Source organism: Sphaerodactylus townsendi, linkage group LG06 (assembly GCF_021028975.2).
Source record: "Sphaerodactylus townsendi isolate TG3544 linkage group LG06, MPM_Stown_v2.3, whole genome shotgun sequence".
In the NCBI taxonomy this organism is placed as follows: Eukaryota; Metazoa; Chordata; class Lepidosauria; order Squamata; family Sphaerodactylidae; genus Sphaerodactylus; species Sphaerodactylus townsendi.
The window spans coordinates 85,790,441-85,818,120 of record NC_059430.1 but is presented as its reverse complement, the minus strand read 5'-3'; the positions used below and the strand labels follow the sequence as shown (position 1 = coordinate 85,818,120).

At 44.2% G+C, this 27,680-nt stretch overlaps 1 protein-coding gene across 1 annotated transcript in view; it reads left to right on the top strand.

Moving 5' to 3' along the window:
* PRKAR2B (protein kinase cAMP-dependent type II regulatory subunit beta) overlaps positions 1 to 27,680 on the top strand; it is an 80,090-nt gene that overhangs the window by 8,376 nt on the left and 44,034 nt on the right. Inside the window, exon 2 of the mRNA XM_048499489.1 lies at positions 16,912 to 16,947. Within this exon, the coding sequence (XP_048355446.1) occupies positions 16,912 to 16,947 (36 nt within the window). The remainder of the gene's footprint in view (positions 1 to 16,911; positions 16,948 to 27,680) is intronic.

The window sequence follows — 27,680 nt, the reverse complement described above, 5'->3', positions numbered from 1 at the left end:
TCCAAATAGATTGACAGGTACAGATTCTGAGAGGCTTTTGTATCTTTAATAACTGCTTAAAAGAAGAATGTTTCACTATTCTGGTGCTGTGTAAGGAGGTGATGTGTGTGTGTGTGTGTGTGTGTGTGTGTGTGTGTGTGTGTGTGTGTGTGTGTGTGTATTTTCCCTTCTAGGGAACTGTTAAAGGTACACATAATCTTTGGTGGCTAGGGAACCCTAAAACTGTTTTTCTGTTGTTCAAGGGGTTTGCAGAATGAATATTGGTATGATTTTATTTTCTCTGATCCTAACAGCCCTTCAGCTGGTGGTAGAGGAAGTGTCCCCTTTGAAAGGCTATGCTGGCAATAAGGGCAACTGAATTTACAAAAGCCACATTGGATGAGGTCTGTACAATGAAAGGCAATCGGGCAAGACTGAAAAAAGTTGGCTAGATCCAACTCTGTGTGTCGACCTGAAGTGTTTCATATAAATCAGGATATTAGCAATGCAGCTCCTTTTTCACCAGCTGAAGAGCTGCTAGGATCAGACTTGCTTTGTCTTCCTTCCCTCTATTCCATTTGCTGGTAAGACCAGAGCGTAGTAGCCAAGAAGAATGGAGGAGTAGACAGAAGTTGGAAAATTCTTGTGTAGGGAAAAAATTACCATATCACCAGGTAGTGATGTTTTTTTTTGCAGTAGTGCATTCTTTATTTGATTGCTTGGTTCAGCTTTAAACTGATCGACGAATTCCTGACAGAGAGACTGCAAGTGGAAATTTTGGTCCCGCCTCCCTAAGCAAACAGTGGGAATAACTCAAGCTTCTTTTTTTCCACATAATTTTGGCTCATCCAAATAGATAATACATTTGCTCTCCTAAAATCTCTGGTCTTCCCTAATATGAAACAATAAAAAGAAAAGTAATTGTGAAGTTCAGGAAACTGTTGATTTTAAATCATATGATTGTATTGTTAGAATAAATAAAAGTTGTCACAAACATTTTTGGACATCTTAAAAAAGAGAACAATTTAAAAGGGTAGACCTTAGAGGTAGATTTCATCCCCTAAGCTGACAAGAACTAGAATCGAGCAGTATTAGGTAAATACTTGATTCCACCCCCTTCCCGCCTGGGCTGTCATTTGTCATAATGAGCATTATTGTTAACAAAACACAAATGTATTGTGCTCTTGTGAACTAATTCTAATTATCAACTTTGATTCTCTTCTTTGAGAAGAGAAAATGTTTGAATGACCATTGAAGATGCATGTAATATAAAACATGAATTGTAAAAAAAGTCGGACATGCAGTAGTGACGTTTCTGCACTAAATGATTAGAGATTGGGACCGCCATTGAATTTGTACTGTTCCTGCATCTTGCTGTGTGCCTAGAAAGGTTTTTGAAAGGCTCAGCTAAAGAGTAATAGCACTGTATTATTCTTTCTTACTTAATGGAAAGGCGAGAAAATTGTTACAAGACATATAAGCTTTTCTTTTTCATTTCTCTTTTTCACTTCATTTTTAAAATACTAGCAGGGCCCAGCCATGCGTTGCTGCGGCTTATTGTGGTGAAACGGAAAAGGAACAGTAGCAGCAAATCAATTGCAGAGGCCAACAGTACGTGCTCATGCAAACACACAGCCTGATACTGTGCGATGTCAGTGATGTGTGTGTCCGCATTCCTTGGGGGGGGGGATGGAAAGGCACCCCTCCCACACATCTAGGCTGGCTGGTCATGATCCTTTACCTGGGAGTAATTTTGGTTGGTGGCAATGGGTGTCGCTTCTGAGGAAACCCTCTGAGGGGCACGACGCAGCCATTCAAAGTATGACACAGTTGCTGTACTGAGCTTACTCCTGAGTAAAGCGTGCCTGGTTTTCTTAACTGTAACTGCAGTATTCAGGGAATCTAGGGTGCCTGTCCCCTCCCTCCTGTCCCTTGCATGTCGCCCCTCACTCTCTTCCCTCCCTCCCTCCCTTCTCTTCCCTTGCATGCCACCCCTCCCCCTCCTTCCCTTCCCTTCCCCTCCGCTAGGGTGGGTGGGTCATATCAAGATGCTGGGCCCCCTTACTCCCCTCCCTTGCACACCACCCCTCACTCTCTCCCCTCTCTCACTTTTCTTCCCTTGCATGCCTCCCACTCCGTCCTTTTCCTCTCCCTCCCTCTCTTCCCTTGCATGCCACCCCTCCCTCCCTCTCCCTCCCTTCCCTCTCCCTTATGTGTATGTGTTTGTATGTGTTTCACTTCCACTCGAGTTACTGCCTATGTACTGTTTTCACTGCTCATATCTGGCTGTCTGAGTGAACATTCTAAGCAGCACGATCATTCTAAGGGTGACAGTTACACACAGGCAGCTGCATGTCTTTCACCAGGGAGCGCCAGGAAAAAGGCGTTTTACCTGGGCCAGGTGTGAAATTTCAGGTATGTGAACATCTAAAAACACTCTCACCTGGCTGACTATAGTGGCTGGGAATTTTCAGAGGAATTGGCCCAGCAGTTACTGAGGTATACTACCACTAACAAATACACTGTTAGCTTTTTGTATATATAGATTGACTGATTTGTTGCTTATTCTGTCACTTTGTGTGTGTGTGAGTGTGTGTGTGTGTGTGTGTGTGTGTGTGTGTGTGATATCTCTTGTTGCATGCAAATGCATTACATGCTTGGTTTTGAAGCAAAACCGTACAGACCATAAATAAATGTTTTTGGTCAGGAAGGACCAGTTCAGTGTATCAGAATTCTGCATATGTCATTCCAACATTAGCAGGTGTTATTGTTCTGAACTGGATCTTTGCAATACAACTCTCTGCTTGTTTACTGGAAGTAAGTTCCCCCATGTCTACTGGAATATAGTCCTTGGCAAGTATGTTTAGGATTGCAGCGCCAATCTTTTTTAAAAAATTAAAAATGTATTTTTAATATATTCTATTCCAGTGGTGGTGAACCTATGGCACGGGTGCCAGAGGTGGCACTCAGAGCCCTCTCTGTGGGTATGCGCAAACAGAGTGCCCCCCCCCCACATCTAGGCTGGCCTGGGCCGCTGGGCTCGATTATTAGCATTAAACCTAAGACCTAGTTTTGGGGAAGCAGTGTAGGTAACCCTGTTAAACACTGTTAAACCCCACTGATTTTCATGCAAAGAACTAAAGCGCGATCCTTTACCTGGGAGTAAGCTCAGTTGCTGGCAATGGGGTTTGCTTCTGAGTAAACCCTCCTAGGGTAATGATTCACCCATTGGAAGAGTTGCACGGTTGCTTCAAAGCAAAGCCACCAACTACCACTAAGCTTACTCCTGAGTAATGCACGCCTTGGAGCCAACCATTTTTTCTAAACTAAAACCTCAGTATTCAAGTTAAATTGCCATGTTGGCACTTTGCGATAAATAAGTGGGTTTTGGGTTGCAATTTGGGCACTCGGTCTCGAAAAGGTTTGCCATCACTGTTCTATGCTGTGACTTTTCAGCTAAGTCGGGTTAGTACTGTGCAGGGGCACTCTGTCATAAATGACCTGGAAGTAGGGGTGGGTAGCGTGGTGGCCAAGTTTGCAGATGATACCAAATTATGTAGGGTGGTGAGAACCACAAAAGATTGCGAAGAGCTCCAAGCAGACCTTGATAAATTAGGTGAGTGGGCTCAGAAATGGCAAATGCAGTTCAATGTAGCAAAATGTAAAGTGATGCTCATAGGGGCAAAAAATCCAAACTTCACATACACGCTACAGGGGTCAGTGCTATCAGTCACAGACCAGGAAAGGGATTTAGGTGTCTTAGTTGACAGTTCCATGGGAATGTCAACTCAATGCATGGCAGCTGTAAAAAAGGCAAACTCTATGCTGGGGATCATTAGGAAAGGAATTGATAATAAAACTGCAAAGATTGTCATGCCCTTATATAAAGCAGTGGTGCGACCGCACTTGGAGTACTGTGTCCAGTTCTGGTCGCCGCATCTCAAAAAGGATATTGAGGAGATAGAAAAAGTGCAGAGAAGGGCAACAAGGATGATTGAGGGACTGGAGCACCTTCCCTATGAGGAGAGGCTGCAGCGTTTGGGACTCTTTAGTTTGGAGAGGAGGCGGCTGAGGGGGGATATGATTGAAGTCTACAAAATTATGCATGGGGTAGAAAATGTTGGGATGCACTGCTGACCCAGCAGCACCGTAAGTAGAGCGCTGGCACACCGGCGCTCCTACGGCCTTCTGGTCGCACCGCGCCCCCACCCCTCATCCCCCGATGAGTCACAGGTCATGAACTACCTGGCTCACAACCACCGGGTGTCCCGGACAAAGGGACAATGGTCTTGCCCCCGGGTGAGGATTAGGCCCAGACGCTGATGCTCCTCTCCGCCCGCATTAGCAGCCAGATGAGATCATGCAGCACATGATGAGCTCTCAGTCTCCCTTTCTCCCGCTCTCCCGGAGTGCCCCCCGTTCCGCCCTTCTACACGCCCCCGTTAGAATTATAATAAAAGGTGCCAGGAACCAGCACGCGGCGGAATTAAGCTGGGAACACGGACACCCTCTTGCAGCGCCCGCTGCTGGCACTCTCCACCAGATGTTATCACCGCGTCTCATCTCGTTCTTGCGCTGACCTCGCGGTCACAACTACAGACAGAGAGAAATTTTTCTCTCTTTCTCACAATACTAGAACCAGGGGGCATTCATTGAAAATGCTGGGGGGAAGAATTAGGACTAATAAAAGCCGCTGCTTCGCGCAGCGTGTAGTTGAATTGTTTGGAATATGCTGCCACAGGAGGTGGTGATGGCCACTAACCTGGATAGCTTTAAAAGGGGCTTGGACAGATTTATGGAGGAGTGTCGATTTATGGCTGCCAATCTTGATCCTCCTTGATCTGAGATTGCAGATGCCTTAACAGACCAGGTGATGGTCGGGAACAACAGCCATGAAGGCCATTGCGTTCACATCCTACATGTGAGCTCCCAAAGGCACCTGGTGGGCCACTGCGAGTAGCAGAGAGCTGGACTAGATGGACTTTGGTCTGATCCAGCTGGCTTGTTCTTATATTCTTATGAAGAACGTAATAGTAAACAACTTTTTTTGAATATGTTTTATTATTTTCTCATTTATATAAAATACCAAGAATACAGAAGACAGAAAACATAAAAAATAGGATACAAAAAATGAAAACACCCCCCCCCCCATCATACAATGAATATATAATGTTTTAAAGATTTTAATTTGGGGGAGTCTTTACTTACCTTTACTTAATTACTTAATTAAATATACAACTACAATACATATTCACTTGGGGTCAAAAGTCTAGATATTAATTTTTTAATCTACCAAATATGCAAAAATTATCAAACTTAATTTTATTACAATTTCAATATAGTACAGAAAATATAGTTTCCATTTCTCATCAAACTCCTGTTTTGGCCTTCTACTTACATGTTTAGTTAACTTGGGCATTGTAGTATATTCTGTAATTTTTTCTTCCCAGTTTTCTCATTTAGAGCATTTCTCTGCTTTCCATTTGGTTGTAAATATTACTCTGGCTGCAGTTGACAAACACATAATTAGTTCTTGTAGTTGCCCTGGTAAGTTCTTTGGAAAGATGTCTAGTAACATATTCTTTGCATCCCCGTGGAATTTTATTTTGTGGATTTTGTGGTCCAGCCATATCTCAAGGCTTTTTACAGTGTCTGCCGTGGTCAGCTGGACACCACTGTAACTCAAAAGTAATCTTCCAACTGGCCATTCCATCTTTCCCGGCCACATGATCTCATCTTAGATGGATTCATCTTCAGTCAGCTTCCCCTTTGACCACTTGTCAATTGCATCTAGGCACTGGGTTTGTGCTGAGAGGCCTGCTGCCAGCTGCTTATCCAGGAAGAGAAAGAGCTGCATGTCATCAACATACTGAAGGCACCCAACTCCAAACCTCCTGGTGATTTCAGTGAGAGGGATATGTATATAAACATTGGAGAGTGAATCACACTCTGTGGGATCCTACAATCCAGTTCTCAGCATGAAGACTTCTCCTTCCTGATAGCCACCCTGTGAGAACATCCTTGGAGAAATGAGGAGAACCATCTGAAATTGGAGCCCCTGACTCCTAGGGAGGTTAGGCAATTTTGATCAGGACCACATGGTCTGCTGTATTGTATACAGCTCATAGATTCAAAAGGATTAACAGCACTGGCATGCCTTTATCTAAATGAACATCATCAGTCAAGGAAACCAAGTCTGAAGCCTGATTGAAAGGTTCAAGGACAGACATCTCATTGAGGAAATCCTGAAGTTGCTGAGCTCATTAATTTACTTTCCCCAAGAAAATTAAATTAGAAATGGGTAATTACCACTCCTTTTTATCTAAGGAGGTCTAACAAAAGCCTCCTTCAGGGAGCGGTGGAAACAGCCTTATGAAAGAGACAAATTAGTAATTTACCTCAGAGGACCTCTTACCACTTTGCAACATGATTTTACAAGGTATGAGGGTGTAGATCCAAGCAGCTTCATACCTATTGGGATCCTGTCAATATCTGCAAGGATGAACAGGTTAAAGGGATCCAAAAAAAAGTGATACCTGGTGCGAACAGACCTCCCATCCCACCACTGATACCAGTTTAAAAACAATTGCTGCATGTATTTCAACTTTTTCTTTAAAAACCAAAACAAACAAGCCAATACCTTGAAAAATGTTTCTTCCATTGTTTCAAAATTTTCAAACATTTTACATTTGAGTGCAAAATGTTATAACCCATTGATTTTTTGCAGTGTAGCTTGCCTCAAGGAAACTTCAGAGATGCACAACTTTGCACATTGTCTTTTTAGCTGTACCCTAAAGACATGGTACGCCTTGTTGGCATGCACTGAAGGTAACATACTGGCTCTGCCAGTTGGCCTGTATTGACTGGTGATTAGAGTATCAGACTAGAACTGGGGAGACCCATATGCTAACCCTCTTATGGCTTAAATGGTCTGGGACTGTCATACCTGCAAGGCTTCCATTCCCCATATGTCCTCCAAAGAGATTTATGCTCCGCCAACAGGAACCTGTTGGTGGTTCCTGGCCCTAAAACAGTCTGGCTGTCCTCAGCCAGATCCAGAGCCTTTTTGTCCTGGCCCTGACCTGGTGGAATCTCTGTCGAGTGAGACGAGGACCCTGCAGGATTTATCTCAATTTAGCAGGCCCTGTAAGATGGAGCTGTTCCACCAAGCCCATGGTTGGAAAGCAGTGGTTTCCATTCTGCTGGCCTCCCCACACCTCCCCTGACCTTTTCCCCTCCCCACAACATGATGGATAGATATGGTGATGCAGGGATACTATTAATTGGATTTATGTGATTCTGGAATTTAATGATACCAAAGCACATTACAGAATTTATGAAATTTTATCAGCTTTTTAATGCTGTATGTTTTATAACATTGTATGTTCTTCATTGTAAGCTGCCTGAGCCAGTTTGGGGAAGGGCAACCTAGAAGACTAATACATTAACAGAAAGAAAGACAGACAGACAGACAGACAGACAGCTAGCTAGCTAGCTAGCTATTTAGTGCACTGGGATTCAACTGTTTCCTCCCAGCCACTAAGCTCTGCAAGTCAGCCTAGCTATCTAGCTAGCTGGGTGTTGGGTCATTTGCTCAGCCTAGTCTGTCTTTCATGGCAGTTACAACAAAATGGAAGAGGGAAAACAATATACTGGGCTCCTTGAAGGAGGGACAAGATAAAAATAAGACTGATATCCAAGCTAACTATTTTGTCTGCAACTGTTTTCCTTCCTCCTTCCAGTTAATATGACGTATCCAGATGGTATTGACAATTAGCTATTGTGGTCTAGCCTTTCTCATTCTGGGCAGGGCAGGTGGGTTGCTGACATCTCTTCCCAGAATGTTGCTCTCTGCTGAGCCCTGAAACACCACAGCTCATTCTAACTGTCTACTGAAAGCCTTGGTTCTGGCACACAAATCCCAGTGCCTGATTCCTCTGGTGAGGGAGAAGGCAAGTGGCAGCAAAACCATGGTACATGAGTTTGGATGCCTCTCTTGGTGCATGTTTGAGAGATAAGATCAGGACATGTGACTCTCTCTGGCAGTACAGAAGGACAGTAACTGAACTTATTAATTTAAATTAAATACAGGCTGACTTGCAGAGCTTAGTGGCTGGGAGGAAACAGTTGAATCCCAGTGCACTGAATAGGACTTGCTGTTGAGTCATTAGGATCTTGCTGTGTGTGGGCAGTGTGTTTCAGGATTTTACTTGGGAGTGCTGCGATAAACGCAGTACAGAGGCAGGGTCATAACTCCACTTCTGGATGATAGCCCAGAAATGGTGCAAAACAATCCTTTTCTGCAGAGATCCTCTCTTCATTACTGTTGTCTTCAGGGAAAGATGCTATGTGTAGATAGTTTTGAATGCCTGGCCCTCCTCATTTAGATGCTTCTAAGGTGTTCAGGCCTAGGAGGGAAACTTGGCACATTATAGGAGCAGAATACTTTTTATGACGCAAATCAGTCTCCTTAGCAACGAAACAATAGTGCCTCTCTCTCTCTCTCTCTCTCTCTCTCTCTCTCCACACACACACACACACACACACACACACACACACACACACACACACACACACACACACACACACACACACACACACATATGCAGAAGGTGAAGAAACATGATATCCAAACCCTTTGGATATTCATCTTGTTGATCATAGTGATTTACATTGTGAGAAAAGTGGACTGTAATTCATATAAGCAAACAAATACAGTGCATTTAACAAAAAATGGATGATTTTTAAATTTCTGGCCACACATTGCTTTTATGTTTTTGTTGCGCCCAAGTTGATTCATAGGAAGGGACGGAACTTAATAGAAATGTTATCATACATTGAGCGGTGACATCGTCAAATGGCCCCCCTTTCACTGGACTATGAAATTGCTAAAGGTTTCCCTTGGATAGTCTGATAACTTCAACCAGTGCAGATCCCCTCCCCCCCTCCCCCATTATTTCTACTGCTCATGTTAAGAGCTTGGGCTTGAATTGGAAAGTGTGGTTTCCCAGTGTCTTATTAATGTATGAAGTTCTAGATGTGCACAATGAATCCTTCACCCTCATGAGTATTCATAGATTCTTTGCTGGAGGCAGATCTGCATGAGTTGAAAAGATATGTTTGTGGACCTGCATGTGCCTTACCCTAATACTGGTGTGAGTGCAGTATCATAGTTGCACTTACAGTTCTTCCCCCAGAGTTGTTTTTGATCAGAAAACAGGTATGTAGTTAAGGCTTAAAAGAATCTTCACCTTTTGCTGTTGTCCAGATCGGAATCCAGTCTCTGCACACTTTCTAACTTGAGTTTCAAACACTCTTGGATACCCCAGACTCCCATATTATCACATAGTGGGTTTTATCTTGTTGTATTTATATGCTGTAAACAGCTCAGAGTCCTTTGGGGGTGGGCGGTATAAGAAGTCTGACTGACTGACTGACTGACTGACTGACTGACTGACTAACTAACTAACTAACTAACTAACTAACTAACTGTGATGTCTGGTGAATATTGTTGGAGTAGAACTGTTGGCACTAAATGGTTCTAGTCCTAATATGTACCTAGTTAAGAAGACACATAAAGCTTTCTGAAAGGAAATGTTATAAGTCAAGTACATTGTATTCTATGAGGACTTGTTGGGGGACATCTCAGTTTCTCCTTCATCACATCTCCTACTGTTCCTTCTTTTTTTCCTTCCAGGCAGTCCCCATATCCTTTTTCCTTTGTCTGCTTCTCTTTTTCATCTACCAGACCTGCTCCTTTCATCTGCTCCATCTTTAGCTATGTTTATTATTCACTTCACTTATACCACACCTATATCCTCAATGGGAACCAAAAGCAGCTTAGCTCATTCTTCTGCCCCTCCCTCTCCTGTTTATCATATTTTATCTTCACAAAGCCTCTGTGAGATTTGATTAGGCTGGGAGTGTGCAACTGGCCCAGGCTCATTCAATGAGTTTCCATAGCAGAAGGGGATGTTCGAACCTGGGTTCCCCAAATCATAGTCTGTAACTCTAACCACTATACCACTTTGACTTTTGGGGATGGCTGCTGTTGAATAATAGTCAGCATTAGCATCTGAGTGTGCCATTGGTTGTTGCTAGGCAATGAATGATTACCTCAAAGGCCAAAGTAAGCCCTGCTAACCCCCCTGCATTTTACTGTTAGAAACCAAGGCTTGAAGTCTGGCAGTATTGTTGTGGTTATCTAGCACCCCCCCAAAATGGTAGCTGCAGAGGGCATTTGTTAATGTTGTAGGTGTTCCTTGCATTATTCCATCCCTGAATTTAAGTACCGCAGATAGGGCCAACTTCTAATATGCATTGTGGACTATTCAAGTAGAATGGTGCCTATACAATTTAGAATTTTGCTGTTGCTGTGTAGCAGACAAGATATGTCTATCCATCTTCAGTAATTAACTTTACAAATAACTTTTTGAGGCACAAAACCTAGCTGCTTTTTTCACTTCAGATTTATTTTGAAGGTTAATATGAGATCTGCAGAATTATTCAAGGAAAGTAGATATTTGGTCAGTTTCTAATGAACCATGCAACACTTTTGGTTGCTGGGATTCTGGACTAGCTGGATCTTGATCTGATCTACCATAGCATGTTTTTAAACACGAGCACAGTCTCAGGATCTCTTAGTGAAGGTGTAACTGGCTAAAGATTCCTGGAAGTTTGTTGTTGGAACATGGGATTCTATAGGGGAAAGTACAAAATGCTTATGAGACTGTAGTCAGTCCAACCCTAAAATACGTTTTCTTCTTTTGGCAATCTTTCCCACATTCCCATCCCTCACTGCCCTAGAGTGACTTTTGCTTTCTATCTGCTTTAGCTTCAGCTAGTTTCTCAATTCCCAACCTTTATCTTTCTGCTTCTGAATTGAATGCCTTTATTTGGGGCAATTTGTGCTCTTTCTAATGAAGGAACCTTGGCAAATGGTCCTTGAGGCTGAGTGGCTGCCTCCTGAGTGAATGCGTTGTCTTCTGCCAGAATCTGGTAATAGTTACAGCAAGCCCGAATTTAGTGGATTTTTGCTGTAGATCTTATGCCTACTTTCTAGCAGCCTTCTGGGTTGGATCAGTTTTTTTTCAACAGCAGCAAAATAATAGAATTGTTTATTAGAACAGTTAATTACAGGTGTAGATGGTTGTATGGTGAAACAGCAGCATGGCTGTGCGGGTTCATTTATGCATGCCTTTGTAGCTATGCATCGGTGGAAAGTAAATTAAAAAAAAATAAACTCATCTCTGTTCTAAGGCACAACAGCAACCTGGATTGTTTCCGTGGGCCCCAGTTGCTGGCTACATGAATGCTTGTGAATGCAAAAACAGGAAAATGGGTTCCTGTATCCCAACTGCAACCCATTACACATTTTCTGTGTGGAAGGGGCCAAAGTTTGAACAAAAAAAATCTGGATTATTTTGTGTAGAATTAACATCATGTGAACTGGCATAGCCAGCCAGTTTCACATAACCCATGTAGTTGCTCAGGGCAAGAATGTTTTGGGGGGTGTTGGTGATTCCAAGAAAATCTCTTTCAATGTTGGAGAATGTGAGACTCGTCCGTTAGTTGGGTCGGGCAGCAAAATGTCTGCAACCAATCCAGAATAAGAATGATTCCTTAGACTGGTGATTGTCAGTGCCCTGGGAGGCAGGCTTTCCTTGTTCCTTGCACGTTGTTGAGAATCCTTCGCTAAATGGTAGAAATCTGTTTCTCTGGTGGTCTAGCACCAGGATAAGTAACTAGAGGTCCCAGGTCAGTTTAGCCTCCCAAAGTAGCAACCGAGATGCAACAGAAGAGTTTGGAAGGTAAGAGTGGTGGCTCTGGAATTTACTTCTGGACTACTTTGAGGGGTGAGTTGAAGGGGAACAGGCCATGCACAAGAATTACAGTTTACAGAAAGGATTTTTTCCTGATGTGGAGATTGACCTTGTTTAGCTGATGAGGAGCATGACCTTGTTTGTCATGATACAGGGGTAGGCAATGGCAGACCACCTTGGAAAGTCTCTTGTCTTAAAACCCCCATCGGGGATTTTTAAGTCAGATGTGATTTGATGCCCCTCCCAAGAGCTACCCAATGTGCTTTGGTTTTTCATAAAAATCACAGAATCATAGAATTGGAAGGGGCTGAAAATTCAGGCCATCTAGTCCAGCCCCTTCTCAATATAGGATCAGCCTACAGCAGTGATGGCAAACCTTTTTGAGACCGAGTGCCCAAATTGCAACCCAAAACCCGCTTATTTATTGCAAAGTGCCAACATGGCAATTTAACCTGAGGTTTTAGTTTAGAAAAAAACGGTTTGCTCCTGGGTGTTCATTACTCGGGAGTAAGCTTGGTGAAGCAACCGTGCAACGCTTTGAATGGGTGAATCACGACCCTAGGAGGGTTTACTCAGAAGCAAGGCCAGCCTAGATGTGTGTGTGTGTGAGTGTGTGTGTGATTTTCCACTCCCCATACATGACGAACTCTGTGTGTGCGTGCCCACAGCAGGGGCGTACCTAGGCAAACTGGAGCCCTGGGCAAAACCTGAGTTTGATGCCCCCCACATAGGCTGACCAAGCCAACCTCTCCCACGGTAAAAAACTAAACAATGATGTTTTTTCCCCCCAGGTTTTTTCAAAGTCACCATCACATTATAGAACATGCCCCAACTCACAAATCTGAACACAGCAGAAAATGCTTTCGAAATGTTTTATTACTGCTATGAAAACATTTTATGGTGTTGTATCCAATCCCCCAATTGGGGAAAACAGCATCACTTTCAATGTTATTTGAAACAGGGGACCCTAGATTCTCTCTTTACAGGATTGGATTTAAGAAGTGAGATCTGGGCTCCCTAGTTTAAACAAGTGATGCTGGAATCCACCCCCAAACAGCATCATTTTCAATGGTGTTTAAAACTAGGGAGCCCAGATTCTCCTTTTTTAAATCCACCTTAAAGGGAGAATCTGGGGTCCATTAGTTTAAAATGACATTGAAAGTGATGCTCTTTTGGGGTGGATTCTCCCACCCTGAAACAGCATCATCACTTTCAATGTTTAAACCAGGGACCTCAGATTCTCCCTTTAAATCTATGCCGAAGGGGATGGATTTAATAATAATAATAATAATAACCTTTATTAGGCATTGAGAGAATAAAAGAAAGAAAGAAAAGAAGCATTGGCATGAAGGGGGTGGATTTAAAAGGAGAATCTTGGGAAATTTAGGGGGTGCCTGATGTCAGGGGTACAATTATTAAGATAGCAGCACCAAAATTTCAGATTATCTTCAAGAGACCCTACTGATGATACCACCTAGGTTTGGTGAGGTTTGGTTCAGGGGGTCCAACGTTATGGACCCTCAAAGGTGTAGCCCTCATCTCCTATTAGCTCCCATTGGAAACAATGGAGGATGGGGGCACTCCCTTTGGGAGTCCATAACTTTGGACTTCTTAGACCAAACCTCACCAAACCTGGGTGATATCATCAGGAGAGTCTCCTGAAGAATCCCTGAAATTGTGAGGCTGCTAGCCTAAAAACTGCGCCCCCTGCAGGCCAAAAATTAAAAAAACACTGAAAATACAAAAAATCCCACAAACGAACCTACGCCCCCCCACAAGGCTGCGCCCAAGGCAACTGCCCACTTTGCCCAATGGGAGGAATGCCTCTGGCCCACAGAGAGAGCTCTGAGTGCCACCTCTGGCACGCATGCCATAGGTTCACCACCACTGGCCTACAGCATCCCAGAGAAGTGTTTAACCAGCTGCTGCTTAAAGACTGCCAGTGAGGGGGAGCTCACCACCTGCATAGGTAGCTGATTCCACTGTTGCACAACTCTTAGTTTAATTTTTCCCCTTAATACCCAGTCAGAATCTTTCTGCCCGTAATTTAAACCCATTATTGTGAGCCCTATCCTTTGCTGCCTACAGGAACAGTTCTCTGCCCACCTCTATGGGACAGTCTTTCAAATACTTACAGGGAGCAATCATGTCCCTCCTTAATCTTTTTTTCTCCAGACAAAACATTCTCAAATCCCTCAGCCTTTCCTCTTAGGCTTGGTCATCAGGCCCTTGATCATCCTCGTCATTCTCCTCTGCACCGCTCCATTCTGTCCACATCCTTTTTGAAGTGAGGCCTCTAGAACTGTACACAATACTCCAGGCTCACCTGACTAGTGTACAGTGGGACTATGACATCTTGTGATTTGGATGTTATGCCTTTGATACAAAATTGCCTGAGCCTTTTTTTGTTGCTGCATCACACTGGCTCCTCATATTTAATTTATAGTCCAAGATCTTATTCACACACAGTGCTACTCAGTAGTATGTGTTGTATTTGTGTTTCTCATTTTTGTTACCCAGACTCAGCACTTATTGTGGTTGAATTGCATCTTGTTCACATCTACCCACTTTTCTAATGTGTTCGGATCTTGTTGAATCCTGTCTCTATCTTCTGCTGTGTTTGCTGCTCCTCCCAGTTCGGCGTTATCTGCAAATTTAATGAGTAGTCCTTCTGTCCCCTTATCCAGATCATGTATAAAAATATTGAAAAGTACCGGGTCTATAACCTTGCCCTATGACACACAACTGGACACTTCCCTCCATTCAGGTGAAATGCCGTTGACAGCTACTTCTTGAGTACAGTTCTCCAACTAATTTCCTATCCACCTAACTATGCTTTCATCCAGTCGACAGTCAAGTTTACTCATCAAGACATCATAGGGAAGTCTGTCAAAGGCTTTACTGAAATCCAGGTAAATGGCATTAACAGCATTCCCTCAATCCAATAGTGTCATCACTTGATTAAAGGAGAAAATGAGGTTGATCCGGCAGGAGCTGTTGGAGACAAATCTGTGCTGACTTTCCAGGATCACCAAGTTGTCTTTCAGATACTTGCAGATTGATTCCTTTAAAACCTGCTCCAGTATCATCCCTGGGAAAGGAATCAGACAGACTGGTCCGGGGGATTTATACTCATCCAATGCAGCCTAGTGCCTCTCAACTACATCGATATCCATGTCAACCAGCGGCCCAAATTCCATGCCTTGCCTTGTCTACTGCCTTCTCTAAATGGCTTTGTTCTCTCCTTTAGGGGAAAAAACAGGCAAAATAAGCATTGAACCTATCTTCTTTCTCCCTGTCCTCTGTCAGAGTTTCTCCATTTTCACCCAACAGTTGGCCTTTCATACATACCCCCCCCCCCCCAAAAAAAAAAAATCTGTTGCTGTTTCTGTCTCAATGCAACAGGCAGGACAGGAAATTTTCTGCCTGTGGACCAGAATATTCCTCATTTGTCACAGTGAGTTGTATTTTTCAAATAAACTGTTAGTGAACATATTGGCTAAGATCTGTTAACTAGAGATGGCTGGAACACTGTAGCAGAAAGGAGTATTTCATATGCTTCATATGCCTTTCAGAATCTGAGAAAAAGTTATGAAATATGCAGCAACTTGGCATCTGTTTCATTATCAGAATCTGACATTAGAAAAACATGATAAAAACTATCGTGTAGAGCTTGAGGGTTAGGGTAGGAAACACATAAGCATTTTAGAACTAGTTAATTATTTGGTTTAGCCTATTTATCAAATTAATATTCCTCTCTTTTACTTAAAAGAGTACTTGGGATGGTAAATAAAAATTAATTAAACCAAAGAGAAAAATAATGGTTTGGATCCAGAGTAAATTGGCAGTTACCTCTGATTCTGCTCAGGTGTTTATAATTGTGAACCAGCTGCATTTTAAGAACATGCAGAACACTCTGTTCCCTGTGACTGTTCCCATTATTTTTGGGCAAATAAGGTACCCATGGAGAGTGTGTATGTTGTATCCTTGCTGGTATCTTTCCAAGGACTGAGAGAAGTAACATGGCCAACTTGAAGTATGCATATAAAGTGCTGTTAAGTCAAAGCCTATTTATAATTACCCAGATGTGCTTTCAAGGCAAGAGGCAGTCAAAGGTGACTTCCTATTGCCTGCCTCTGCATTGCAACCCTGAACTTCCTTGGTGGTCTTCCATTCAAATGCTAACCAGGACTGATTCTGATTAGCTTCTGACATCTGATGAGGTACAGCTAGGATGAAACTTGCTGAGCCTAGGGTTCTCTCACTCAGTATTGACTAATCACATTCTTGAGTTAGAATATATACTTACAAATTGGTAGAATAACGTTGTTCATGGAATTTTTATATCTGCTAGAATGACCAACTGAGCTTTGGAGGATGAAAGTCTCTGTTTAAGAACATAAGAACATAAGAACAAGCCAGCTGGATCAGACCGGAGTCCATCTAGTCCAGCTCTCTACTACTCGCAGTGGCCCACCAGGTGCCTTTGGGAGCTCACATGCAGGATGTGAAAGCAATGGCCTTCTGCTGCTGCTGCTCCTGAGCACCTGGACTGTTAAGGCCTTTGCAATCTCAGGTCAAGGAGGATCAAGATCGGTAGCCATAGATCGACTTCTCCTCCATAAATCTGTCCAAGCCCCTTTTAAAGTTATCCAGGTTAGCGGCCATCACCACCTCCTGTGGCAGCTTATTCCAAACACCAATCACACGTTGCGTGAAGAAATGTTTCCTTTTATTAGTCCTAATTCTTCCCCCCAGCATTTTCAATGGATGCCCCCTGGTTCTAGTATTGTGAGAAAGAGAGAAAAATTTCTCTCTGTCAACAGAAAAATGAAATTGTAGTTGGGGAAGGGACTGAATTTTCACGCTGGTTTGAGTTAATTATCAGGGTCTTCTAATTCCCTTCAATTTCTTTTAAGATGCTTTGAGAGATTTATCACTGTATTTATGTATGACTCTGAAATTCTGTTGTGAATTGTGTGAACAGACTGCAAAATGGAATGTATTTACAGTTTGGTTCACATATTGGTAACAAAGTTTTACTGTGTTTTCCTTAAAGGTTTGAGAATTTGCTAACAATATTTTTTCTTTTCTTTTCTTTCCTTTTTAGCCCCAGTCATAAACCGGTTCACCAGGCGAGCATCAGGTCAGTTGGATGCATTTGCATGTTTTCATTGCCTTTAACTATTGAAACCTTATTTTATGTGTTGCTATTTTATAATGTTGATACTAAAACAGCTGTGCTCTGACACAGGTGTTGTCTGCATGCACAGCTTACCACAGATTTTCCCAGTGGTCAGACCTTGTTTTTGTGGAAATGTTTTCTGCAAAATCCTTCTGCATACCTCCTTTCCCCCTGTCGTTTTGGGGATTCCCACCTTGTATCTCCAGTTGCACATGCTGATGCTGAATATATATTATTTCTGATGGTGGTGGGATGTAATCTGTGGTGCAAAAGCAACAACCTTGCTCCTTTTTTATTTTGTGCAGACGCAGTAGCATTACCGCACAGTTACATTTTGAACTGTTAATTCAAAAATATTTCAGCCTCCATTTCTACTACCAACCCAAAATGGGAACCAAAACAACTCCTGGAGCAGATGCTATTACCTTGAAGGAACAGAATCATGTACCCCCCCCCCCCACTACACAACATTTTCCAGTCAAATTTGATCTGCAGTAATGCACGATAGTTACTGTAGCAGTCCCTGATTACATACAGTGATTACTCCAGTACTCTTTTCAATTACCTCAGAGTCTCAGCATTCTATTGCTGATGCAGTCAGCCCCAGCTTCAAAATCACTTTGTGTCCTAAAGTTACATTGGAAGTTTCATGTGAAACTGAGAAAGTTGACCTGATAGACCCTGCTTCTTTGTTTCTCTGCCTCAATGTTAGCTTGATATGACAAAAAGAAAAACTACTTCCTTTTGAAAATGGAGGTTGAGGGGGAGGAGGAAAGGGTTAAAGGGCCTCCCCTTTGGACAACTCCCTGGGACATGGATAAGGCCAGGTGTTTGGTGGAGCACCGGTTACATGATCGCACACTGAAGGGAAGCTGACTCGGAAACAGGTTTGAAAAAATGTCAGTTCAAGTTCTTGGGGAAACATCAGAAGAAAAATGTAGGGAAAACATTCCAAGAATCAAAGGAAAAAACATCTGGAATTCAAAGGGAAAAAGTAGCATTTGTTGGCAAGATATATTGTAAATGACTTTGTGGAAAAGACCATAGTCTCTTACATTTGGGCTTGGATGCCACGGTGCAGAAATGGCTTATCAGTCAAAGTAGCATTTCCATTTGTGGAGAAGAAGAAGGTGATTTTTTCCTCACATTTGCCACTGCTGTGGATCTCCAATTTTCACTCCAAAGTGTTCCTTTGAATCAATCAACATAAAGATATGGGCTTTTGGGGGACAAAGAAGGGTACAGTGGGTGGAAAAAAACAGAATTCAGACATCATCCATAGTCAGAGATTGTTTGTGATGGGCATAAGACTAGCTTGTTGCTGTTTGTTGTGTTCTCTCTGACTCCTTGGGACAGTTGAGAGCTTCCTGATTTCAAAAGCCTTCAATTAAACTCCAGTTTGCTGTGATAACCTGAATGTAAATATTTGGACCAGTTGGAGTTTTTCTTTCACGCAGACGGTCTAAACCATGGTTTAATTCTGGTTTACCATTTAGTTTGCAGGAAGAAAACAAATTTCACATTGTACAGCCCTATGAGAATTAGAATTTCCCAAACCAGAATATCTTTAATTGCACTTCATGAGTGAAATGGAAAGGAAGGAAGGAGGGAAGGGGTGGGTATGCAGGATATGTTGGAAAGAAGCCAAAGAGTTAAAAAAAATCTGTTTTGATATTTCAAGATACAATTGAAGAACAGCACGAAGCAGTTCCATTCACAATACATGACATCTGTGGCAAAGTTCTAAGTAGCTTGTAAAGAACCTAACTTATGTAATCAAAATTTTTCCTTTAAGTTAATATGATGAGTTGTGGAGAAACATTAATTAATTGTAATGTCCCTCCCTAATCTTCAAAAAAGGTGACATTGACCAGAACAGGAAAAAAGCTTGAAGGATTTCAAGGTGGAAAAGGGAGAGGGGCCCTAGCAATCTGTGCATGTGCTAACATTTGGGAAGTTGACAGGATTGTCACCAGAAACCAATACACAGCAAAATAATGGAGGAGATTTAAAACTCTTTTGTGCAGGGACCACCATGTCAGATCGTCTCCAGTATATTGAATTCCTTAGAATTGCCCTGAGTGTGATATTTATTATCTTTCCAGGTTGTTACAGGCTATCCTTTCCTCCTTTCTGTCTGAGATGCATGTTTAAGAGTCACTTGCCTTTTTTTGGCAGAACTGCCAATTAAATAGCCAGAGTTTAATGGTAGAAACACCTGCTGACAATAATGTGGAGAATTAATTATTTAGCAGTTATTTCAACAAGCACGCTGTGACAGTCAGCTATTTTTTCCTTCATTCTGCATAGCCATAATTGGTTGAAGCAGCTGTGGTGGCATATTTCTACTCATATCAATCTTCTGCAAAGCATTTGTCTTTCACTCAGGTTGCTTGCTTCCCTTTCAGCAAGCTTGCTTGCCACCCTCACCCCAAATGATTTCTAAATTTGGTTGTTCACCCAACCTCCTCATAGTTTGTGATTCAGTGGGAAGAGCTGTGGAAATCTTGAAAATCAAATAGAAAACACTTCCTCAGCAATCAAATATGCATTTTAATCATGCTACGTTCTTGAACTACTAAAACCAGGTTTATGATTGTGGGTGTTAACATACTTCATGGTTTTGGCCTTGTCCATTCATTGCTCCTAGTTGCCTATTTCTAGCTTTTTATCCCAGTCTCCAGATTCCTTTTTTCTCCCACAGCAGTGTCAGCTTTGAAGAGCTCTTTATCTTTGTGTGTATTTCCTAGAGAGACAATGTTTATGTGAAGGATGTGTGGTGCAACCCAAAGTGTTAATTTCAGAGTACAGTTGTCCCTTCCCCATCATGACTTTCCCCATTGTGGTTTCAGATTATGGCGGGTTGACATAAGAAATTACTGTGACTGGGAAATTAATGGAAATTTTGGCATAGAGTTTGAAATGAGCAGGGTTTGGAGAGGGAAGAGGCCCCAACTGGATACAATGCCATAGAGTTCACCTTTCAAAGGACCCATGTTCTCTAGAGCAGGGGTATCCCACTCTGGCGCTTCGGATGTTCATGGACTACAATTCCCATCAGCCCCTGCTGGCATGGCTGATGGGAATTGTAGTCAATGAACATCTGAAGTGCCAGAGTGGGACACCTCTGCTCCAGAGGGACAATTCAGTTGTAATTCCAGGGGATCTTCAGGTCCCACCTGGAGGTTGACAATCCTAAGCCTGGCAGCAACTTCTGGGTATTTTGATACAATATGTTTTGTATGACTCCACTACTGTTTAACAGTAGGTGTCCTCTAAAATCTAGTATGGTGTAGTAGTTAGACTTTCAGAGTAGGGTCTGGGTAGGGTAGGTTCAGTTAGAATTTCAGGGTAGGGAATTCTGCCTCTTGCCGTGGAAACTTACTGGATGATTTTGGACCCATCACATACTTTCAGCTTAGCCTACCTCACTGGGCTGTTATGAGGATAAAGAAAGGACAGGAGAATAATTTAAGTTGCCTTGGTCCCCACTGTGGATAATGGTGGGGTAAAAGTGAATTAAATAAATGATAAATATAGCTGAAGATACAGGCAGATAAAGCTAGGTTGGTGAATGCCTGCAGAGGAGAGAATGAGGCACGGAAAGGGAAGAAGGTTGCCAGGTGGAGGGAAAGAGAAAATAGTGTGGAGAGGAAGATAGAATGAAAAGTGAGATAACCCCTATAAATCTTTGAGGGCTCCCTACCATGACAGTGGGCCTGGCATCACAAAGTTGGGCCATACTTTTGTGCTACAAGGGCTGCTGGGAGTAGGAAGGAAAAGCTTAAGAGAGAGGACGAGCCAAGTAAGGTAGGTTGGGTGTTGGATGGTAAGGAGATAGGGTTACCAATCCCAGGTTAGGAAATACCAGGAGATTTGCGGAGGAGGTGGAGGCATAGACTCCACCTTTCTAAGCAGCCATGTCCTCCAGGGGAACTAGGGTGAGTCCATCATCATAAGTTGGGTGGTGGATGCACCCGAAGATACAATCAATAGTCAATCAGTGTGTAGTAGTAGTATATTCATCTGTTGAAATATATGTGTAGTGCTTATATTCTCCAGTAGACGTGGGAAGTCTGCAATGGGTTCTCTTCTTGTCTGCTACCAGGAGGCAGGGTCTTCTTTAAAAGAATTGCTTCCCGTTGACCCCTCGTCCGGGTTAAGATCCCCAGTTGACTTCCTGCCTCTACAGGAGAGCAAGGCTTTTATTAGAGCTCCTCAGTTTTCTTCAAGGACTCTAGGTTTTTAGCTTCCCTTATCTTTAATTCCTATTGTGCGTTCGTTTCCCCCCCTCCCCCCCCTCCCTCAGCCGTAATTATCCCGTAAGAGGGACTCCCGCTGCCGCGGGCCGTCGGAGCATGCGCTCCCCTCCGTCGAGGGCCGAAGCAGCGCCTCTTCAAAGCGCCGCCCGCATTTTCTGGCGCGAAAACAGAGGCGCACGATCCAGCCGCCGTTTGTTTTTGGCGCGATCGCTTCCGGGCGCCATTTTTAACGCCGCCTTTCACTCGCCGCGAACCGCGCGCGCTCCCAGAGCTTGTTTCGAGGCTTTCCCTTAGCCTAGCGGGCGGCAACGATGGCGGATGGTCGGTTCTCCCCCGAAAGGGAGACCTTTACCCGCGAGTCCACCTGGCCGGCAGCCAGAGCTTCCTCCCACTCAGCCAGAGACAGGCAGGAACGCTCCTTCAACTGGCGCCAGCCCTTGAGAGTCCAGCAGTCTGCAGTCCAAATCCGGCTCTAAATCGGCGGACCAGCAACTAAGCGCATGAGGGCACAGTCCCAAAACGCGTGGGGCCCCCTGATACCTCCCAGGGGCGTAAGGCGACAAAGAAGCGCAAGCACACCGAGACTGAAGTGCGCCAAACTCCTGAACCACGGCAAGTAAATGTGCCCCAGGGAAATGTTGATGTTGGGCAACCAAACTCCGGTTCCCTTCAGGAGGGAGGCCAGGTCAACCTTTCAGACAACCCAAATGCTTGGAACTCTATTTCTCCCCTGCAGTTTGCTAACTTACTTATCCAACAACTGCAACATCAGGGCACTCCAGTACATGCACCTAACTGCCCGGCTGGGACAGTTCAGCCCACTCTAACACATGAATCAGAGAGCGAAGCAGGCATTAGTGAGGGGGAGTGTGTAGAAGAAGAGGAAAAGTTCTCTGACACAGAAGATAGCCAGGTCGAGCCCAGTGAACAAACCCCCAGGTTTTTCAAGTTAGAAGACCTTCCATTCCTGATTTCTAGAACGATTTCTGCCCTGGACCTCCAAGATTCTGCAGAAGCAGAGGAGGTCCCCAATCCTCAACAACTCAAACTTATCAAAGGCAGACCCAAGGGAAATCAGGATTACTTCCAACAGGATGGAACGGACAAGTCGTGCTTCCCCATCCCAGAAGCCTTTGAAAGGAGAATTAGGAAAGAGTGGCAGAATCCGCGTCCAGCAAAAATCCTCCTCCCTTAGCCAAGAAACTCTACGCTTTACCTACCTACGTTCACAAATCCCTGCAGGTCCCTCTGGTAGATGCTCCCGTTGCATCCATCCAATCAGGTAGCCTAGTTCCCAGGGATGGAGACGGCTCTATCAAAGATCCTCAAGACAGAAAGGCAGATGTGCACCTTAAAAGGGCACACGAGTGCCTAGCCATATCCATGAAAGCACTTCTCCCATCAGCTACCGTGGCCAGAGCACTCCTGGCTTGGCTCAAAAGAATATCAGAGCTACTGCCACCCGAGCACAGAGCCATCAAGGAAGGGATCGACAGGGTTAGAATAGGAGCTTCCTTCCTAGCAGACTCCACCCTGGATGCTCTGGCTATGGCGGCCAGATCAATGGCCCATTCAGTCGCAACCAGACGCACCATTTGGCTCCGCTCCTGGAAAGCGGATGCACTCTCTAAGGCAGCCGTCACCGGCTACCACTTCGAGGGAGAAAAGCTCTTCGGTCAAGAACTTGACCAAATTCTAGTTAAAGACAAAGATGACAGGAAACTACTCCCACGCTTCGTCAGACAGGACAGTTCTTCCAACAGGGGTTCCTCCAGTTCCTTTAGATCCTTTCGCTCCTTTCGTTCCTTCCCTCGGAACGGAGACAGGAATAGGTCCAACTGGCAACAACAATACCACTCAAGTGGACCTTCAAGAAGGGGATCCTTTCATCCCTTTAGGAGAGGCGACCGATTCCCCAAGTCTGATAAGACCAACAGACAATGACTGCGCTCACATTCCAGTGGGGGGGAGACTGTCTCACTTCAGCCAACAATGGGACCAGTCACCTGCAGATGCCTGGGCCAGAGAAGTAGTTCACTTAGGCTACACAATAGAGTTCTTACACTTCCCAAAGCATCGATTTTTCCCATCCCCACTGAGCCACATCCCAGACAAGAGACACAGAACCTTGAACGCAATACACCACCTACTCTCCATACAAGCCATCGAGCATGTACCTGCACAACACAAACACACGGGAGTGTATTCCCACTTTTTTACCGTCCCGAAAAAGTCAGGGGACTGGAGGGCGATCCTCAACCTCCAATATGTAAATCAACACATAAGGATCGCAAAATTCAAGATGGAGACGCTGCGCACCATCACAGCATCCATCAGGGAAGGAGAATTCCTAACCTCACTCGACCTCACGGAGGCATACCTCCATGTCCCCATCCACAAAAGACACAGAAAATTCCTCCGCTTCGCAGTGGAGCAGGAACACTTCCAGTTCAAGGCTTTACCGTTCGGGCTTGCATCTGCGCCCCGAGTTTTCTCCAAAATTCTGCTGCCCCCCATAATCCACTTACGACAACAGGGAATACACGTCCACCCTTACTTGGACGACATTCTAATTCGATCCAAAACCAAAGCCACTGCACTCGCAGACGTCCAAATGGTAATTCAAACACTACAACAATTCGGTTTCCTAATAAACAAGTCCAAAAGTTCACTCAGACCCACATGCAGGATGGAGCACTTAGGTGTAATTGTAGACACAAGGCTAAATTCCCTCTTCCTCCCGAGACCCAAAGTCCAGAAAATTCAGAAGGAAGTTTCTCTCCTCATCTCCAAGAAACAAATGTCCCTAATGCACCTATCGAGCATATTAGGTCAGATGATAGCAGCCATCGACGCTGTTCAATGGGCAAGAATGCATGCAAGACCCTGCGGGCGCTGCCAGTACCAATGGGACATCACCCACAAACGGGATCAACAAATAATCATCCCACTCTCATTGAAAACCAACCTCAGATGGTGGACCAAATCACACAATCTTTCTCAGGGGAAGGTCTACCTGGTCCGGGAACGGATCCAAATCTTCCACGGGCCTTCCAGTCCTGGCGGGCTGGGGTGCCACCCTGGGATCTCCAGACGGTTCAGGACACTGGTCACAATCTCAGAAATCCCTTCACATCAACCTGCTAGAACCGCGTCACGATCCTCCTAGCCCTCATCCACTTCAAGGATCAGATAGTACACCAACAAGTATTAATCAAGCGGACAATATAGCTGCAGGGGGCCTACATAAATCACCAAGGAGGCTCCAGATCGCGACTCCTGCAGAAGGAGGCCGACAAGATCATGAGCTGGGCCGGGGCCAGTCGCTCAGCCATACAAGGAGAACACATCAAGTTATCCACGGCCGATTGGCTCAGCCGACAGACCCTGGACAATGCGGAGTGGGCACTTATCCCGGAGGTCTTCCAACAATTAATGAGCCATTTTCCCAGCCCAAAGATAGACCTCTTTGCATCTCAGAACAACGCTCAACTACGCCAGTTCATGTCCCGCTTCTTCTGCAAGACAGCCTTAGCAACCAACGCACTCACGGCCCCCTGGCCCCCAGAGACTCTCTATGCATTCCCACCTATACCTCTCATTCCAAAACTACTGAGACGTCTGTTCCAGGAACAGGCAACAGTGATCCTAATAGCTCCATACTGGCCACGCAGACCCTGGTTCTCCACAATACTAGAACTAGCAGTGGGGGAACCGATTCCCTTACCATCTCGACCAGACCTTCTCACTCAGGGACCGGTATGGCACCCGGACCCAGACAGGTTGCATCTAACCGCATGGCTATTGAGAGGGCAGGGTTAGAGCAAAAAGGTTACTCACCTCAGGTCATACAAACCATACTAGACTCCAGACGTAGATCCACCACTAGAATTTATGACTACACGTGGAAGGTGTTTGTAAAATGGGCCTCCATTAGACAATTGGACCCCCAGAAACCGGGACTAGCACACATCCTAGAATTCCTTCAGGGTGGGGTAACAGAAGGCCTCAGAGCCTCAACCCTCCGTAGACAGCTGGCAGCCCTCTCCACGGTCTGGCCCAAAATTCAGGGCCACCGTGTTTCCGTGCATCCAGACATCCTACGGTTCCTGAAAGGAGTTTCCCAAACACAATCTCCCAAAATTCACAGGTTTCCCTCCTGGAACCTACACACAGTGTTATTGGCTCTCACCAGATCGCCCTTTGAACCAATCCGGTCAATTCACCTCCGTTGGTTGAGGATGAAACTCTTATTCCTCGTAGCACTAACATCAGCCAGGAGAGTCTCAGAGCTCAGATCTCTCAACATCTCCCCTGACTGCTGCACAATATATCCGGACAGGGTCACCCTAAGATCAGACCCGTCCTTCCGGCCCAAAGCCGCATCAAATTTTCATTTAAAACAGGAAATAGTACTTCCGGTATTCTACCCCAAACCTACCAGCGATAGGGAGAAATTGTGGCACAAATTAGACGTGCGCAGGTCCCTTAAAACGTTCCTGGTTCGAACGGAGGAAATCAGAAAGTCCAACAGCTTGTTCATCAATGTGACCCATCCTAGGCTGGGCGAACAGATGTCGGGTGCTGCCATAAGCAACGCCATTCGCACCTGCATCACCGGGCTTACGCCTCCACCAAATTGGCGGTACCATCGATTATTACAGCTCATTCTGCCCGCTGCGCTGCTACCAACGCAGCTGTTACGCAACAAATACCAGTTGAGGGATATATGTAAAGGCGGCCATCTGGTCATCCTCATCTACATTAGTTAAACATTATAGGTTAGATTCTTGGTCCGCCAGTTCAGACTGCCTTCCGGCACCAAGATTCTGGATCTGAGTTACGGAAAACTAATTTCCCACCCAGGGAGCAGGGACGCTGCGTTGAAGGTCCCATCAGAGACTTCCCACGTCTACTGGAGAATCGGCTATTGGTTCACTCACCATGAAGAGCCTTTCTCCAGGTAGACGTAGGAAGTCTCGAGCCTCCCTTGGAACAGTTTTCCATCCAAATCCTGAATTATCCGTCTAGTTTATCCCTCTATGTTAGGGGGTTTAGTTCAAAGGTTAAGATGTTTTTTTCTTGAGTCTTAACCCGGACGAGGGGTCAACGGGAAGCAATTCTTTTAAAGAAGACCCTGCCTCCTGGTAGCAGACAAGAAGAGAACCCATTGCAGACTTCCCACGCCTAACTGGAGAAAGGCTCTTCACGGTGAGTGAACCAATAGCCGATTTTGTATAGGAAAGCAAATGAATTGAGCTCTTAAGTGACTTCTAAAGTGCATTTGCATGGAGAGTGCACTTACAGAAGCTTGGCTTAAGTAAGTGATTGGTTGCCCTTCGTGGGATAATGGATACATGGGGTCTCAGCTACATAGCAAAAGGCATTATCTGTGTTATTTTATAGTTTATAGGTGGGCTTGAAGAAGTACCAAAAAATTAGAAACCTAACTGGAAGTTAATCAACCATAAACGAGATCTGTGTTGACCATTATGCATTTGTGAAGTATTGGGTTGATGCCATTGTAAAAGAAATGCCATTTTTGATTTAAACTGTACTTTATATGTTGATCATTATTGAACAGAGGGCCACTTTATGTACTTTCAATGGCTTTCACGGCTGGACTCAACTGGTTGTTGTGGGCTTCTCTCTGTGATGCACCTCTGAAGATGCCAGCCACAGATGCAGGTGAAACGTTAGGAACAAGATTTACCAGACCACGGCCATACAGCCCGGAAAGCCCACAACAACCAGAGGGCCATTTGGGTTTCTTTCAGTTTACCTGTTAAACAAAGAGATAGGAAAACAGTTTTGGAATTTTCTTTGTTGAATGATTGTTGAATTACATAGTATAAGGCATTACATAGAGTATTTGGTTCATTTGGACCTAAAGCTCTTGGTGCAGAATGCAATTGATTGTAACCTAAGAGGGAACTGTTTTCTGTAGTTGGGAGATCTGCTATGATTCCAGGAGATCCCCAGGCCCCACCTGGAGGTTGGCAACTCTAGAATGAGAAACAGAAGCAGGAAAAGGAAAAGGAATGAGGCCATGGGTGCTTTCCAGAAAGGGGAAGAGGAAATAGTGGTAGATGGAAAATGAGTTGCCTCCTGCAAGTCCTTGTAGGTTTCTAGTTGTATACCAACAATCTACTTCAAATACAGATATTTAAGTAAATGTTGCACATTACAAAGGGAAGAGTATTTTGGACAATTCTGAAGAGTCAAAATATTTAGAGTCATTATTATTTCGAAAGGCTGCTTGATTGGAATATAGATTAAAAGAAAATCAATGTAAATCAACAAAAGCATAATTTAATATACAGAATAATTTCTTTAATAGACAACTTTTCTCAGTAAACTCAAAGAATTTATATTGTTGAGTCAAAATGTGAAATTTTGAGAGTAGCATAATTATCTACTAATCCTATTCAT